The sequence below is a fragment of the Nothoprocta perdicaria genome, unplaced genomic scaffold (assembly GCF_003342845.1).
Source record: "Nothoprocta perdicaria isolate Ctin4 unplaced genomic scaffold, notPer1 scaffold_52, whole genome shotgun sequence".
Classification (NCBI taxonomy): Eukaryota; Metazoa; Chordata; class Aves; order Tinamiformes; family Tinamidae; genus Nothoprocta; species Nothoprocta perdicaria.
The window spans coordinates 2,232,435-2,249,863 of record NW_020455777.1 but is presented as its reverse complement, the minus strand read 5'-3'; the positions used below and the strand labels follow the sequence as shown (position 1 = coordinate 2,249,863).

At 41.3% G+C, this 17,429-nt stretch overlaps 1 protein-coding gene across 1 annotated transcript in view; it reads left to right on the top strand.

Moving 5' to 3' along the window:
• PDE7B (phosphodiesterase 7B) overlaps positions 1-16,137 on the top strand; it is an 88,274-nt gene extending 72,137 nt beyond the window's left edge. The window contains exons 8-12 of the mRNA XM_026048190.1: positions 2,147-2,238; positions 3,137-3,281; positions 5,128-5,224; positions 8,764-8,844; positions 11,566-16,137. Coding sequence (XP_025903975.1) covers positions 2,147-2,238; positions 3,137-3,281; positions 5,128-5,224; positions 8,764-8,844; positions 11,566-11,783 — 633 coding nt within the window. The 3' untranslated portion in view covers positions 11,784-16,137. The remainder of the gene's footprint in view (positions 1-2,146; positions 2,239-3,136; positions 3,282-5,127; positions 5,225-8,763; positions 8,845-11,565) is intronic.
• The last annotated feature ends 1,292 nt before the right edge of the window (positions 16,138-17,429 follow it).

The window sequence follows — 17,429 nt, the reverse complement described above, 5'->3', positions numbered from 1 at the left end:
TTTCCTTCAGTTTTCCTCAGCTAGCCACATGTGATCTTTTCCACAAGTCTGCTTTTCATGTTGTCTTGACAGAAAACATTTAATACTCACWCTGACACTAAAAATGTCAGGTCCCATACTGCCATAACAACCTCTCAAGTAATCAACAAATACCAGCTTAAGACTGCAACTCAAAAGACAACCTGATTGTTCAAATCACCTGAGATGCCAGCAACTTCAATTTCTGATTTCCAGGGAAATTAACTAAATAAATAAGATGCTGTTTAATTTTAAAGTCTTAAAAGTATACTAGCTTCTGAAATACAGAAAGGAAGACTGTCTCTGAAACTCCACAATATTATGAAAGGGGAAAAAATATGAAGGCAGCCCAGTAGGCATTGTTTAGCTAGATTTTCTACAATCTTTTATTAAGTTCTCTTTCGGCAACTCCTTAAGGAAAAAAGCTACACGAGGGGCAGGGAAAAGCATTTTATGAAGAGATTCAAAAAATGATGAAGGGGCAGCAAATAGGGAGCCACGAGAGCTTACTGTTTCTCAGATACTTAAGAGAAATAAAATCAGAATGCAGAGCCTCAGTGGTCACTGTGGGAACTAGAACAACTGCATATAGTTGCATATAGAGCTACAATATAAATGTTGCTCTGTGTTTGGGGCAGGAGTCACTGAAGCAGCCCTTTGCAAGTCATGCAGTTTGGGAAGGGGACACAGGTTGCTGCATAGCAGATCTCTGCAGTGAGGATGTCTCAAGGGCTGGTGCAGTCAGGCTGGGGCCTCCCTAAGGCCACAGGAAATGTGCATGCAAGTCACTGCACTAAACCCATATATGAAGAATATAGGAGTTCATGAAGGCTACAGGGGACAGGCAGGCAAGGTTTGTCTAATTAATCTTTGGATATGAAGGTGGTACTCCCAGGATTTTCCTTTGTGCAGTATATGAGCTTGGGTAACTTGGACCAGGATTCAGTTCAGAGTATGGAGGTGGAAGAAAAAAACCATCATTGTGTGCCATTATATTCACTTTTTAGTTTGATCAAAGTGCAAAGTCCATCCTAATATATTTAGGCAAAAGGAAAAGAAAGGTATTTAAGTTGGCTACACAACAGGATTGCTGTCATAAGTAATTTACACATTGCATAGCAGTTTCTGAATCTGTCAGATCCTCGAAAGAAAAGGACTTAGTCTTTGCAGGCTTGAAAAGTGTATTTGTTGCAGTATCTGTGTTTTCTATTAAGAAAAAGGGAAATAAAATAGAAAAAAAAAGGAAAAAATACAGGGAAAAAAAAGCAAAAAGCACAAAACAATGTTATCAGATATGGCATGAATTAAAGAGCAATAGAATTTACTAAAGAACAAAAATATAATGGCAAATCAATCAAATTTGCCTGCTCACCTTTACATGAATCCATTGTATTAGTGTAGAAACTTGTAGTGTGATATCAACAGACCCAAGATACTCAGTTATGGTTTACAGACTCCCTGGAAAGCTGTGTTTCTCCTCCTTAGGATTACCCCGAATGTTGGTTCAAATTAGTTAGAAACAATGCCAATTATTTTTTGTGTGTGTGTGGACTAAGATACTGAACCCTGCAGGACGCTCAGTGACACGGAGGCTCTCATTACTTTTGCTGAGCAGCTGCAGGGAGCTTCCAGTTGCCTGACTACAAGGGAAATAAGAATACAGTGTAGTTTTCTTGTTAGATATGCATTCAAACCTATCATCCTTTTGAGAAATCAGCCTATGATTGCTATAAGGTGAACCATGAGCTAAATAAGATTTTATATCTTAAATAGATATAAATAGATTAAATATTAATTTATTGGTTAATAAATCTGCTGGAATGTAATCTATCTCCTGCTCAGCCTAGATTAACTCATCGGTTCACAGCAGAATTCAAAAAAATCATAATACAGCAGGACTTCAGTGTCACTTAGGACACTTAGACGCACAGTGTCTTTAACTTTGAAAATCTAGACCAATTCCTTTAAACCCAAAAGGTGGCTTGAAAACAAGCATTTTAGGCTCATTGTCTTCAGTTTTGCTACAGCCRTTCCAGTCAGCTTCAGCTGTCGTGTCATCTGGTGAATCTGTATCTGTACCCTGCGCATCTGCCCCATCCATGGATTTATTTCTCTTGTTCCTCCCCAGAATGTTTCCGTGCTAGAAAATCACCACTGGCGGTCTACAATCGGCATGCTTCGAGAGTCCCGGCTCCTGGCCCACCTGCCAAAGGAAGTCACGTAAGGAAACACATCGCTCACACGAGTCCGTGGCTTCCTCCACTGTTCTGGAAAGGGTGCTGCAGCAGAGGCCCTCTCCTGCTGCCAGTGCAAAAACCATTAGGCCCAGTTAGGCAGCAGCAGTGTTTTCTGAGAATTTGTCACTGTCACAGCACTGTCAGCATTAGGGATACTGGGAATCCCAGCACAAATGGGACTTTTCAGAGGAAAAACTTTTCTTGGCATTTTTGGTTTTACAAAGCATCAACCAAACACGCAAAGATGTAGTAATATAAAAAAAAAAATCAAACAGAGAGAAAAATTAAAGAGCTAGTCAAGCAGTACAGAGGCTGCTCAGCTGCTCAGGAATTTCACACATCATCATTCAGCCTCCAAGCATCATTCAATCTCCACCATCTTTTAGCTTGAAGGATAAAAAAAAAAAAGAAAAAAAAAAAAACACTTGATCAGGTTGGCAAAATGATTAMGCCAACCAACAAGCCCACAATAGTAAGCTTATAGGTGACTTTATCAAGAACAAATGCTAGTTAGCTAGTAGAAACAAGCTCCATATCCCTCTAGAAGTCGTCTAGATCATACAGGCTCCTTCTGTAAGATGTGAACATTTTTCTAGRTGTATCGCACTGTTGAGTATTCACTTACCAGGCACTTTTTGGAAGCTTTCAGAACCGCTATGCCAACAGCATTTTTCTTCCACATTATCTATTCCTCATGAATCTCCTTAGGCAGCTAGAACAGTTTTGACCAATAGACCCTAGCAGAGAATTACCAAACAAACCAAACTGAATCTATAAAGAAAGAAGTAGCTCTATGATAGCTGGGATCTTCAGAAGATTGATTTGAGCTATTACATTCAACAGTTCCATGACTGAAAGGGCTTATTTTCCTTTAATTGCAGACAGGATATCGAACAGCAATTAGGTTCCCTAATCCTGGCAACAGACATAAATAGACAGAATGAGTTTTTGATCCGTCTGAAATCTCACCTTGACAATCAGGATTTGAGACTGGAGGATGCACAAGACAGACATTTTATGCTTCAGGTAACAAAATTATTTTTGCTACTATTGTTTTTATTCACTTTTCAAGTCACAGTATTTCCTAGTAAAGCATTGGAATAGCATAAGAAAGTGCATCTGGTCAGCAAGTGTTTCCATAACTAAATTCCTTGAGTTAAAAAGCTGTGAATGCAACAGATACTGGACAGCATCAAATGCTGGGAAATGAAGATAAGCAGTCGTAAGTTGGAAAGTCTCCTACTCCATGTTCTTTCCAAGGCAACCTGACATCAGGAAATCATGCCCCTATGATCAGTGTCCTTAACCTGTCTCTTCAGGGACAGCTGTTATCATGCCAACAGGCACTTCTCCGTTGGAGATGATGAAGAAACCAAGTTTTATTCTAAAAATCAAATAGATGCAAATTGGTTCTTCCAGCTAAACTGTGGTCATTAACAGGGTTTTCAGAATAAACCTCTGCCAGTTAAAGCATTACTGTGTAATGTTACTGTGTAAAGTACTGTGATTGAAGTAGCAGCATGTTCAAGCTGGAAACCAGACATCAATTTTGCCCTTAAATGCATAAAAACAGTTTAGGTAATGATCATTAGTTATAAAACAAACATCTACATCTTATCAGTTTGTTGAGGTGACAGGAAAGGTGCGAGTAATAAGGAAAGAAGTGCTGATCTGTTAAATCTCCCCTATCCAGAAGTGTGGGAAATGTAATAACCTGCCTGACTGGCCTCCATAACAGTCTTCTATCAGATTTTTCCATGGATTGTGCATAGCAGGGTGATCTCTTATCATATTTCCTGACAGATTAAGCAAGAAAGCTCTACAAATGCCAAAGGCACAGGGATTACTGATCTCATCTATGAGAAAAAAAAAACAACACTCTCCTTACTTTCTTGAAGATAGAAGCTAAGGGCACAAAAATGCTGATATTCACTTGTTTGGTGGATTAGTTGTGGAAGAATTTGAAAACAAACAAAAAAGCTTGACTGATTATGAGGATAAGTTAATTACTACATAGTATTTGAAAGGACTTTCCAGAGAGCATTAGTGCCTAGGACAGTTCCCTGGAAGAACTTTTGGGGTGGTCTCAACTTATAATATTTAAAATATTATAATACTTATAATATTTTATGTTTTCCTGTCTGGATCCCAGAATGAATTCTGCCCTCTGTTGAGCTAACCAAATGGGCTCAGTCCCCAGAGAAATAGGCACATGACAACTTGTTCCAAGGCAGCAAGAGAGGCAGACTTTGGCATAGTTTGCTTTTCTCAAGCAGTTACTCAATTTTTAAAATCTCCTGCTTTCCCATCCTCATTCCCTTCAAAGTACTTAGAAAGTGTTAAGTAATAAAGTGAAACCAAGCCAGAGGCAATGCAAGGGGCCCCGCGCTCAGCTTTGCAAATAAATTTGCAGACATTAAAATGAAATGTAATTGAAGTGAGATACAAGGTCAATCCCCAAGACCACAGAGAAACGATGCCCAAATAGTGTCACAGCAGCTTGGCTTTTCCCTTCCCTGTCACCAGTGATGGATGCCGAGCCCGGCAGTCAGCAGGAGCCAGCCTGGAGCTTTTGTTGGCGTATTCCCTTCAAGGAATATCCAAAAGGCTTTGCAGCCTTGGAAAGCGGCCCTGCCCTTGTTCTCGCTACAGTAAAGCAGAGTGCTGAAGGGAAGTTTTGTTTGCAACTTAAGTAAATGGTCTTTCCTCAAAAGGCACATTTGGGCATGGCTCGGGTTCTACAAGGTGATATTAACCCTTCTCAGCACCACTCTAAGCCCAGGGGGGTTGTGACTGTGCTGCTGTCCCACCACAATGGCGCTAGGCAGCCATTTTGTCCTCTCACCACCGCTTTTCTCCCCCTGCCTTTCAGATCGCRCTCAAGTGCGCCGACATCTGCAACCCGTGCCGCCTGTGGGAGCTGAGCAAGCAGTGGAGCGAGCGGGTCTGCGAGGAGTTCTACCGGCAAGGTGAGCGCTGCCGGCGCGCGGGCCGCCGCGCCGGGTCCAGCCCGCTGCACCCTGCACATCTCACCCCCACACACACCAAAAACAGCTACGAGACAGGGCGATCACCGCTATTTAAGAGCAAGGAGGGAAGAGAGGCGCTCGCCTGCCTGTGCTTTGCCGGTTTAGAGGCGCACAGCGCTGCTTCGAGCACCCTCCGGTCACCGTCAGCGTGATGGTGGCACCGCGGCAAAGCCACAGCGCTCTCCTCTCCTCTGCGCTTTATCTCGCTTTTCCAACYAAGTACAATTCCTTGGGTAGTCCTGCTCTCGTCCTTTCCCACACATAACACCCTCGCCTGGGTGCACATGCAGAGGAGTTTGAACGCGATTCCCGCTAGGCTGAACTCTTCTAACATGGCTTACTGGGCCAAAGCAGGCAAGCCAAAGCTCTGCTCCAACCTATTGCAAATGTTTTCAAACTCCTGCAGAGAGCTCAGTCATGCAGGTTTGGGGTTTTTTTATTTTTATTTTTAAGCACAGTAATTACACCATTTGGCTCTGTCTGCATAGGCAACGTCATGCTGTGCTACAACACAGGCAGGGTGCAGCGGAGTTTAATCACTGCTAAGTTCTTTGTTAGCAGCATCCTGTGAGCCTAAGGCACGTAGTACAAATCCCGGAGAAGCGAAATGCAGAGTTCATTTAAAAACTCATTCTGCATGACAAAATCAAGCTGCGTTTGAGACGGTAGCTAGTACAGATAGACCATAACATTAACAAATAAAGACAAATAGGCCAGCAAGTTAATTATCAGCCAGTGTTGATTTGAACTGATGACGTGTCTTTGACATTGATGCTGTCCAAGTGACATGGGACAAACAGCAAGATGCAGCTATATTTAATCAGAWGCATAATCAAGACATAATCAAGATCCACCACATGAGGGACCATGCTGTAACAAACAGCAGTCTCGACCGTTACGAACTTMAGATTTATTTTCCCCAAGGCTCAAGATTCACCTCAAAGAGACCTCTGAAAGGGGATTTTGGAGCAGACAAGACCAGTTACACCTGTAATGAGCAAAAAGGAGTTAGCAATAGATTTGGGAGAACATACAGAGCTGTGGTCTGACTATCACTGGTAGCTGCATAATCCTGCTAAGTGATAGATTATATTCAGTAATTTTTATATATATATATATATATTTAGATATTATGTCTTCATTTAAAAATGAAAAGAAAAAGATCTGTAGATCTGTCTGCCCTTACACATGATCCTGAGTTTTGAAGGTGATTTGTTGACAGAAAAGGATTACAGGACACTGAGATTAGCACTACTGAGAACCAGGGTCATTTTTAATTATAGGCTAGGCAGATATCATCGTGATTAGTGCTTTGCTTGACCTTCCTTATCTAACGCACACAAAGTTTTTAAATTGTTTGTAGTTAATATTTTTCATGTCATTGTAAAAGAAATTCATATCCTCATCTTCCAGTCATATAGTGCTCTAAAATAAAATGTACAAGTCAGACACATTTCAGGGAAAAGCTGATAACTACAAGGGTTCTTCACACAAACCTTTCCTGAAAAATATTTTAACTTGGTCTCAGGTGATCAGGGCTTTGTCCATACAGTGAAAATCTTTAATTATTCCTAAAGCTAGGTCATTTCARTGGGCATTTTAAAGGTTAAACAGGCATATAAAAAGAATAATACAACTTGATTTGTTCATAAAAACTGGATTTGGCAAGAAACAAATTTCAAGAAAATGGCTCATGCTTCAACACCTTTAATATCCAGGTTAAAAACCTCTAAAGGGTTTTTAACATTGGTTGGATGGTTTTTCCCAATGTGAAAGTTCTTAGCAACTAATTCATGCAGTTATTTTCATAGCAAGATAAGAAGACCGACCATCAATTTAAGTTCTTACCATGCAAAGGAAAACCTTAGCTTTCTATTGTAAAAGGCTTTTTCAAAGAGGATGTTTGGACACGTTTGGTCATAGAGGTGAACCCTTTTGAATCCAGAATATCTACAGAGGGAATGTCACTAAAGTTAGACACTTTCTCTGTCAAAAAWTTTTGGAGGAAATATGGGGGAAGAAGACAGAAGAACTGCACAGTTGGAAACATGACATTTTTTTTTCTCTGTTTTTTGTTGAATTGTTCTTTTTGGCTCTTTGTGAACTCTACATATTTTGCTAATATTTTCTAAATATCTAATTAAAAATAAAAATACTTCCTCACATATTTTTGTGAAATAGTTGTATCCTGCAGAGAGAAGGAAGGCAAGGCTTARAAATGCATGTAGTATTTTATACATGTCTGTGTGTGCCTGTGTGGCACAAAAGCATTTAAGTGAAAACTGTTAATGGGGATGGGGTAAGGAACAAGAGCATCTTCAGATGGAGCAAATGAAACTCCCTGAGCTCTGATGAATTCATGAATTCATCTGCYCTGTGGTCTTCTCTCACCACAGCAGCAATGCCATACACCATTGCTATTGATGGTCTTCAGCTACACACAGCCCATCTCCCAGCTGCTTTAGCTGCATGCAACACACTGTCCTGCCTGCCCATTTGCGCCCCTGCAGGAACAATCTCAGTCTCAGAGAGATGCTTACAGCTTGGTCACCTCTGCATCAGGATGGGCCTGAAGCAGGCTCTGGAGCACCAACTTCTCACAGGCTGCTYCCTGCCTCCAGACACCACTCTGCTCATACACAGCAGCCCCAGGTTCGCATCTGGAGCCCACCTGCTCCAGTTGGTCAACTACTGGGTTGCGGATGGGGCAGCAGCTCAGCCAAATATGTTGTCTCAGRTCCATCTCCTGTCTCAAATCAGTCCTGGGCAGATGACTCCCTGGGGACTTCCTGGACCAGACAGGGAATTAATATTTTCAGTTCCCAGTCCAGATGTTCAGCAATATCACAACTGAAAGGCAAACAATTTGCTCCTTATCTTCATTTGTGTTTATAACTTCAATTCCACAGCTCTTGATGCGTGAGCCTTTGTTGCTCAAGCCCTTGCCCTGGCTCTGGTTAGTTTGAGTGTGCAGTGAGACACAGACTAAGTGCCAGGCTCCAGCAAGCTGCCCTTTAGCAGCAATTGCCTGATACCACAGGCACACACTAACAGCTCACCCTGCAGTACTAATGGAGATTGAAAGTTTCTGAAACACATACTTATGCMTTTTTTTCTAGGAGCACATTTGAGCCATAAGTAAATAAACTAGAATGTCCTAAAACATACAGGAAATGTTTCTCATGTAAGAGAAAATATTTCTGAAAATTAAAGTCCTCAAAATACCTAAGTGGTAAGATTTAATGTTCATTCAAAAGTTACCTCTCCTAGGACATATTTTTCATAGTAAGATGAATTGGTTCCTCTGATAACCCAAATTTAAATAAATAAGAAGAGGGTCTGCAAAACAAAGGCCTTCAGACATTTAATGTAGTCTTTGTTGGTGCAGTATTCCAACTGCTTGGATCCCTGTGGCTGCAGTCTCACAAAGCTAATGCAAAGAGATGCAAGYGGCAGCAAATTATTTTCTTTTTTTGTAGGTGACCTGGAACAAAAATTTGAACTGGACATAAGCCCTCTTTGTAATCAGCAGAAGGACACAATACCAAGCATACAAATTGGTAAGCACCAGTTTCCCTCTGTTATCTCCATCACTCTGTTTATCCCAGTGTGGCACAAGCTCAAGCAGAAACTGAAATGTGATATGTGATGAAACAAAATCCATCTGCCACATAAGCCGAGTAAACTAGCAGCCAAGGTCAACTTTGTGAATCCAGAACGTTTGATCTAGGATTGACTCCTTGCTGCCTTACTTATGAGGCGAAGCATGACCTTGACTCAAAGAGATAATSAGCCAGTTGCAAGCTTGTTTTAATGAAGTAATTTGACTATATGGGATGATGAGGGAAAGAATTTCCAAAACTGTTGAATTTGCAATAAAGAATTCCAATTTAAAGTAGTTAGTGTCACCATTATTTCCTCTGTCCAGTCCCTGAAGATTCTTCATAAACACTCGATAATCTAGTTCTCCTGCAGGTTTCATGATCCAGTGGAGAGGAAAAATAAAGAAATAATGTGATATCCTAAGAGCCTTCAGGCTTYTTGGCTTCCTTAGTAGTTCTCTGGAGATTTTGGATCAACAAGTCAGGATCCCAGTTTCTCTAATTTTCCGTATTYTTCCAATACTTTAGCTGTCTCAGGATGGACTCACCGCCTTTAGAGCACTAAGCACAAGGTTTCTCTCCTCTGCTCTCATGCATATTGGCATTCCCACAGCCTCCATGTGCAGGACAGCAGATGAGCATGGAGCAGTGATCCMAGGGCAATGTTTGCAGTATGATTTCAGCAGCCTAGTAGCTAGTTTGTAATTTGTGTTTTCATAAATGCATCTGCAGTTTTATACCATATGTATAGTATGTTAACTAGGCAGTTGGGTAACCATGAAATGTCCTTGTCTCACAACTGAACAATTGCTGCTGAAGTGTTTATCTTCCTTTTCCCTTGCCAGAAAAGCATGAGGAAGAAGCAATGAGTTAAAATAAATCATCCAATAATAAATAATCATGATTTTTTTCCTCATGTGATTGCTTTAAGTTCAGCAAAAGAGATTCACTYTGCCACAGAGATCAAATTAGGTTAACCAACGTGAAATTTTACTACACCGATATCATCTGCAATGGAAATATAGTGTAGCTAAGTTCAGACAACCAAACTGAAACAAGTCTTTCTAAAACCTAAGTTTCATCCACAAATAAACTTAGCTCATTGTGACAGAAGCTACATTGCAGAGGAGCTAAACACAGCTGACAGTACAAAACTACTGTAAGGGAAGCAGGCTTGCCCATCCCAGCTGCCTTGCCTTGGACCCAAACTCTTCCCAAGAGGAGTCTCGAGCGGCGCCGGAGACCTCACACACAGGCCCTAGCTCTAGCTGCAAGCCCCAGACAGCAATTTTATTGTCCGTGTCCTGCCTTTCCGGTCAYTTCAGAGTTATATAAATCCAAGTGCATTAAGGTTACAGCATCAGTRGCAACCTGCTGACAGAAGTGAATCATGATTTGCAGATAAACCTGCTACATCGTAGTTTATCCCCATACGACAATGGAACAGCAGCCAAATTCTAATTCTGTCTCCAAACATTCCCTTCCTGAGCTCCTTCTTGTTGAAATCGTATGGCAGCTTAAATCTGAAAAGCATTATTTCAATTTATTTTCTTCTATCATCAAAGTCATTTTAATAACAGTTTACTTAAATACAAACCAATAAGTGCACAATAGCTGTTCTAGAGGGAGCTGTGTAAAAAAGCATCCCAGTGTAAAAGCCATTCCCCATTAGGTTAGAACAGACAAACCTTTCTGGCACAAAGAAGTTCTCATCTGCTATTGAAGGCCAGCATACAATTTTCAATTACTATTCTTGTCTGTGGTCTGTAGTCTTGTCTACAGTATAAGAGGCATCTACAACACAGCTATCTATAACAAAGGTTGTAAATAGATAGAGGTGTGTTATATATATATAAATAGGGCAGTGCAGAAGTCCATGGGTTCATGCAAGTCCAGCAAGCAGTGTCCTAGGAAGCAGAATAGCTACAGCAGCACTCACTGCCTTTGCGATGATCATCCCTGCCTCTTAGGTGCTTTACAGGGCTCCAACTCACTATAATCTCTCTCAGCTCTCCCATTCACAGCCACAGCTAAGGAACTAACTGACTAGAGCAACTAAGTAAAACATGCTAAAAGATGCTAAAAACAGTGTCCACTTTAAAAAAAAAAAAAAAGTCTTAAAAATAATTTGTTTTAAAAATAAAATTGCAGGTAACTGCTCTTTTTTTTGGTTCAGGGACATCTAATTAGAGTGAGCCTATTGAATAATTTCATTGAGGCAGAGCTTAGATCCTGGCTGTAATAGTCACGATTCACATTCTAAAAACATTCAAACAGGAAACCTATCCAAGGTTTCATAAGAGTTAAAAAAAATAAAAGGGGGGGGGGAGAGGTCATTCTTATATCTGTAAAGAAAAATCATAGCCATCCCATGTGATTTTATATAGATAACTATCTGATCTGAAACCTTGTGAGAGAAGGATGCCATTTCTCCCTGAGAGAAGAATCTGAGGAATTTCTCTCTCAGATTTTACTGTTATCCATGCAGATAGATCCCTGTCTTTATCACGTGCACTAGTCAAGTSTGCAAGAGTTAAGGGCTGCGTGTGGCGTTCTCGTTATCGCGTCAGGGTTTCTGCTGCTTACGCTGCCGCGTTCCCGTGCCCCACCACTCCGTGGGGAAACGYGCCCAGTGAACGGATTTGTCCCTGACCTGCCTTATTTTGTGTGATTCCCCAGGGTTCATGACGTACATCGTAGAGCCACTGTTTGAGAGGTGGGCCCAGTTTACAGGAGACACCCCCCTCTCCGAAAACATGCTAAACCATCTCAGGAGGAACAAGGCCAAGTGGAGAAGTTTGCTCCACAAGCAGCACAGCAGCAACAGAAGCAGCGACCACTCAGGTCAAGTGACTGGCAGCCAAGAACAGACTTTCAATGAAGAAGAGACGCCTTAGTGGCAGCTTTGCACTTTTCCCTTAGAGCACTGCTATCTCTGTCTCGGTCATAGCAGCAAACAAAATCCCAAGAGGCCAGGGAGCCTGTTGGCAAGAACATGGAGAAGAAACAGCGAGGAGGGCTGTGCGAGGGGTGTCACGAACAAACCCATGGCTCTGCCGCGGGGCCCAGCGCGGATCTCCTTCCTGTYGCTCTCCCCCTTCGCTCTGCGTCTGCCTGAAGCCACTTGTCACTTGTGACCCTGGACTGCGGGGCCGCTCAGCGGTGCCGGTACCAGCCAGGCCGGCGACTGCGGCCACTGAGCGGGGAGGAGGCCCGAGAGACCGGGGGAGCTAACGGCGCTCTCCGTTCTCTCTCCATTCACCATGAGTCATGCTGTGACATATGTACATAGGCCCTGAGCACCCTCCACTTTCCAGTCTGGCAGCTGGGCTGCACATTAAGCCACCAGCATCTTCAAAATCCAGAGGACACTGGCTGAGCAAGACGGCGCTCGCAGAGGGCAGAGACAGACCGGTTATTTTAGTAATTAAAACAAACAAAAAACAAAACCTTTTTAACTTTTGTATTCTGTGCACTAAACCACCAACGTAAAAACTTCGGACTGAAGTTGCTCTTCGTATACACAACTCCAGTGTAACAAAGCTCATTTTGGTAATCATTTTTATGCCACTTTGGATAAAAGACTGGCATCTTCTCACTGCAAGGAACAGAATTCCCTCGCAAGTGAAGGGGAAGGTGTTGTACAGTCTAAACCTTTGAAACATGAACAGATCTATCTTTTAAGTACTGTTTCAAATAACATGTTTATATTCATATGTGTACATTTTCTGTAAATACAAAGCGCTACTGATTCCCATGCCAAAATACTGGAGTACTGTGGGATTGCTACCTGTATAAACATTGGCACTGTGAACAGAATACTGTTAGTTTTAATACAAGAGAAAGCATTTGTAAATACGGTATAGAGTTTATTAATATACACCATCATTTGTGGATAAAAGCCTTAACTTCTAACATCCTTCATCTTCTGATAGCTGCCAAAATCATGTTATCACAAGATACRATTCTGAACTGCCTTTCCACTATCAAAGGTGTGCCCAAGGTCATCTCGGAACGAAGGCTGGCACGACACCTTCCCAAAAACTTCAGACGCATTCCACGTGAGTCCCTGTTGCTAAATCCATGGCACCTTGCACGGCCAGTTTGGGCAAATGCCTCACAGAGCCTGAAGTCTCAGTTTAAACAAAGCAAAACCACACAGCACCACCACGTCACTTGACAGTTCAACCTGATTAACATTTATTCACAAGTTTGAGTCTTTATTAACTAGCGTAGTGATCTGCTAAGCACAACATCTAGTTGTTCTAAAATCCAGTTGTTTTCCTGAGCAATGTTGAAGCGTAGGTGATTTTTCCATACCTTCCCTTCTTACATAGGCAGCMTCTAAATGCACCTCTATTTTTATTTTCATTTAAAAAGAAAATCCATCTGATATTCAGATCAGTCTCACTCAATGAAGAAAAAATCTTTTGTAGCCAATCTGTTAAGCAAAATCTCTTCACTGTTATAATAGCTGAGGAAGTTTCTATGTCCTGGTGTTTTTGAAAGATACATGGCCTTAGTTATGCCATAAACAACCTCAGTTCAGATATTCTTTACACACCTTTTCTTAAGCTTCCATCAGTTTTGATGGGATGGCTTTCATGAGCACTGCTGCATTGCACCAAGTGTTTGCACCCTTTACTCCCCACTCCCCAAAAATCATATTAAAGCACAGCGTTGTTATGAACTTCCACTATATCGAGTCTGTATAGCTATTTTCCAACAAAAATAGCACCTGCTGCCATATAATTATCTTGTGTAATGATTACCTTGGAGAGACCAAAAGGAAAACACTTTTTAAGTTTGCATTTGAAAAAAAAATAAGATTATATTTGTTCATAAAAGCGCAAGAGAAGAAGTGGTGGAATTTTTCTCAATCAAGGAGGATTGCCTGGGTTAGACAAAGTTTTCATTCTTATGAGGTGCCTGGTATGTTTAGAGGAAAATGAAAATCACGGAGATTCTACTCATTCTAATTCACAGAAGAGAGGTATCTTCAGAAAAAGGTATTGACACACAATGAACTAGGTGGACATCAACTGTAAGCACGAGTTATATTAAGATAAATGGTTTTCTTCTACCAACTTACAGACTATTTTGTCAAGCAGTAGAGAATTTCCTTCCTCCTCACCTCTTTAAAGGGAACTCACAAATTGAAAGTACTGCGAGACCAGGTAACAATCACAGGGAGGGAGTTCTAGAAGAATAAAATTATTTCTAACTACAGGACATCAATGCCTTTTTAACCACCTGATAGTGGGAGTGGGAGCATCACCATTTCACAGCCTTTCAGGTGTATTTTTTCTTTCTCCTGACAGATTTGGAAGGCAAAACAAACAGTGTAACTCGTGTAGGCAGCACATTGGGTACAAACAAAAGAACAGCATTTCCTTCCTGCTAAAAAGTGGAAGTCGCCTCCATCAAGTTCAAAGAATTTTTTAAAAAATATTCTGAGGCTTTACGTAAGCAAACCTGGCGTTTAAGGAGCATAAAAGCCTGTTGACAGACACATCATTGTGCTGTTTCTGAGGGGCTTCCAGAAAGTAGAGAGAATTCAGCACATACCCAGTGAGTTCTCTTACAGCTGCGGTACCACCAAGACCTTCTGTGTAATTACAGCCTCTGAAGGCATCAAAAGTTAGTGCTCACCAACTCAAAACTTCCTAATAAACATTTTAAGAACAATTTTGCAAAGAACAGAGGATTTACTGTTTGTGTCTGAACACACTTGATAGATTTCAGTGACCTTGTCTGGTGAAACACTGCTTGGAAGAGGTTTGGGCTGGCTCCAGAGGCAGCCAAACTGCACCCRACTCAACCCATTTGACAGCACCAAYGTTCAGTATATGCTGATGTGACACATCTACRGTGTTTGGCTTGGAGAACATTTCTGCACTGGGATTTCTCCCCAACAGAACACTAGAGGGACAGAATGGAGGAYGAAAAAAATATATTTAATTCCCCACCAGCCCTATCAACCATTTTAAAGAATGTGCAAATTATTGCTCTTTCCTGCTGGGTCTATGCAGCTAACAGTTCCTGAAGTTTTATAACTGAGTTAGGTTTTCATATATGTAATGAAGGAAGCAGAAAACTGCTAAGAACAAGAGGCTAAAAATGCTCTCAGATATACCACACAAACAGAATTCACTTGATTAAAACCCAGTTTCTCTAAATGCAGATTTCATACCTCCAGAGGGGAATTCTGTGTGTTGGAAAGAAAAAAAAAAGTAGGAATAAGTGGAACTTTTAGATATGTGTTTTTGTAAAAGGTATTACCTGTCCTGGGGGTATTGAAGGTCAGCATTGTAGTCACCAGCCATAAGGATATGGGGGGAAACAGGACTGTACTTTGTAGATGCAGAGGAGAGAGGGGGGTAGCTGATGTTGAGTGGGAACGTACATATGATGGAAGTATGAATGGAGAATGGCAGAAGGAAACATGCTCTGCAGTGCTGCCTTAACTAAGCTAAAATGCGGGACTTTTTTTGTATAACTTCCTGGTTTTGATAAAGAAAAGCAAGGTCTCTCAGTTGATCGCTGAGAAGGCTGCTACCACGGTGAACAGAATAAGCCGGTTTTCTATCTGCATAGCTCTCTTACTAAATCTTGTAGTCTGCAGTTGATCTCTATTATTAAAGTTTTCAACAGGTATCAGCTCCTTCCAAATCAGCTCTTCTTGGAAAGGAGAAGCACTAAATTGGTTCTAATTATCAGGTATCAGAGTGCAGGCCATAATTTATAGCCTTATAATTAAGTCACTCCATTAAGCTATCTCTAAAGCACTCCATCTTGTGTCCTCACCATCCCTAGTTCATTCCCCACAGAATCTATGCTTCAATATGAAGCACGATCCTGCAAATCCTGCCCTCGCCCCCACCCCCTCCCAAAATAAAAAAAAAAGCACCAAAAAAGAGGGCACGTTTCATGCCAAGAACATGTATCCAAAATACTTCGATTGGTGCAAGYTATTATTCTATTCTTTGTTTCTATAAGCCACCCTATATTTTAGGTACATAAACTTTAAATGCAGAGTGCAAGTTTGACTTGGATGTAAAATATATTCTGCTTCTCTTTGAATTCAAGATTGTATATGTCATGTTTATTGTAAAGCATTTTATATATACACATTCACATATCTTACACAACTTTATGGGCCAAACAGTGGTCCCACCAACTGCACTGGGACCAAGAACCAGCCCCCATATGTGCGTATATCTGCCATATGCATCATTCTGAAAGGAAGCACTAGATTGTGTGAAAATGCTGTGACTGCTATGCAGTGATGCCAAGAGACTTAACTGTATCTTTTTTAACATACTGCTGTAAGTATTCATCATGTCAAAGAATGACAACTAATAAAATAATAATAATAATAAAATGTACTGTCCAAAGTTTTTGGTTGAGCTGCTGGATGGAAAACACATCCTTAGGTTGCTGAGGACATTCTGGTTTGAAAAGGCAACAAGAGTCCCATCACTGTACCAGTGCGCTACTTTTGAGATTAAATTTTCCCCAAATTTATCCATTATTTAAATGGAATTAGCAGTAAGGCAAGTCATTGCTTTCCCTATCTTCCTCCTGAGTACATAGCAGAAGKATTTTCAGCCCCTGGGGAGACTGTTTCCCTGCTTAAGTATTTGTTTTTAAGTATTTAAGTATTAAGCATTTACGAAGGAGTTGTCTTTTACTGTTGTTTCCAGTTCCAACAAATAGTTCTCCTAAATATTGTTAGTCAGCTTTAATCTCCATTTTCTGATAGCTGAGGACCATGTGTGACATGTCAAAGGCTTGTGAAGCTTAATTAAAAGTATTTGAAGTATTGAGATTCAGCCCTGATATGTATTTCTAACAAGTGRAAAGTATTTGTCATCACTGATTGACTCTTGTCACTCTAGGGACTCTTCTTGTTGATTTTAATGTACTTATAAAGCCTGACTTTATTTGTGCCTTAAAATCTTCAGTATCTGCAGAATGGATCATGGGATGAAACCCCTTAGAGATCTGGCCTATACACCAACAGAGTTGCAATGGTTTCTCCAGGAGAGGTTTTACACAGTCAGCATTGGAAAACTACTCACAATGTCCCACTAGGGACTTTGGCAGTATTACTTTCAGTAACAGCTAAGTCAGTACATCTTCCTACCCTATATCATRGAGTCTCAGAATGGTTGAGGTTGGAAGGGACCTCTAGAGATCACCTAGTCCAACCCCCTGCTCGAGCAGGGACACTCAGAGCACGRGGAACTGGGTGGCATCCAAGTGGATTTGGAAGATCTCCAGAGAAGGAGACTCCACAGCCTCCCTGGGCAGCCTGTGCCAGCACTCTTGTCACCCTCACAGTGAAGGCGTTCCTCCTCACATGGAGATGGAATATATATAGGCACCTCCTGCACGGATGGCAATGTTTAATGGTTCAGTACAAACAACATAAACCAGCCTGCTGAAGCAATGAATCACTGAACTTGCCACAAGGCCAATGGCGGCCCTGTCTGTCGTGGCCAAAGGCCAACAGCAGCTTCAMGCCCAGCGGCAGGATC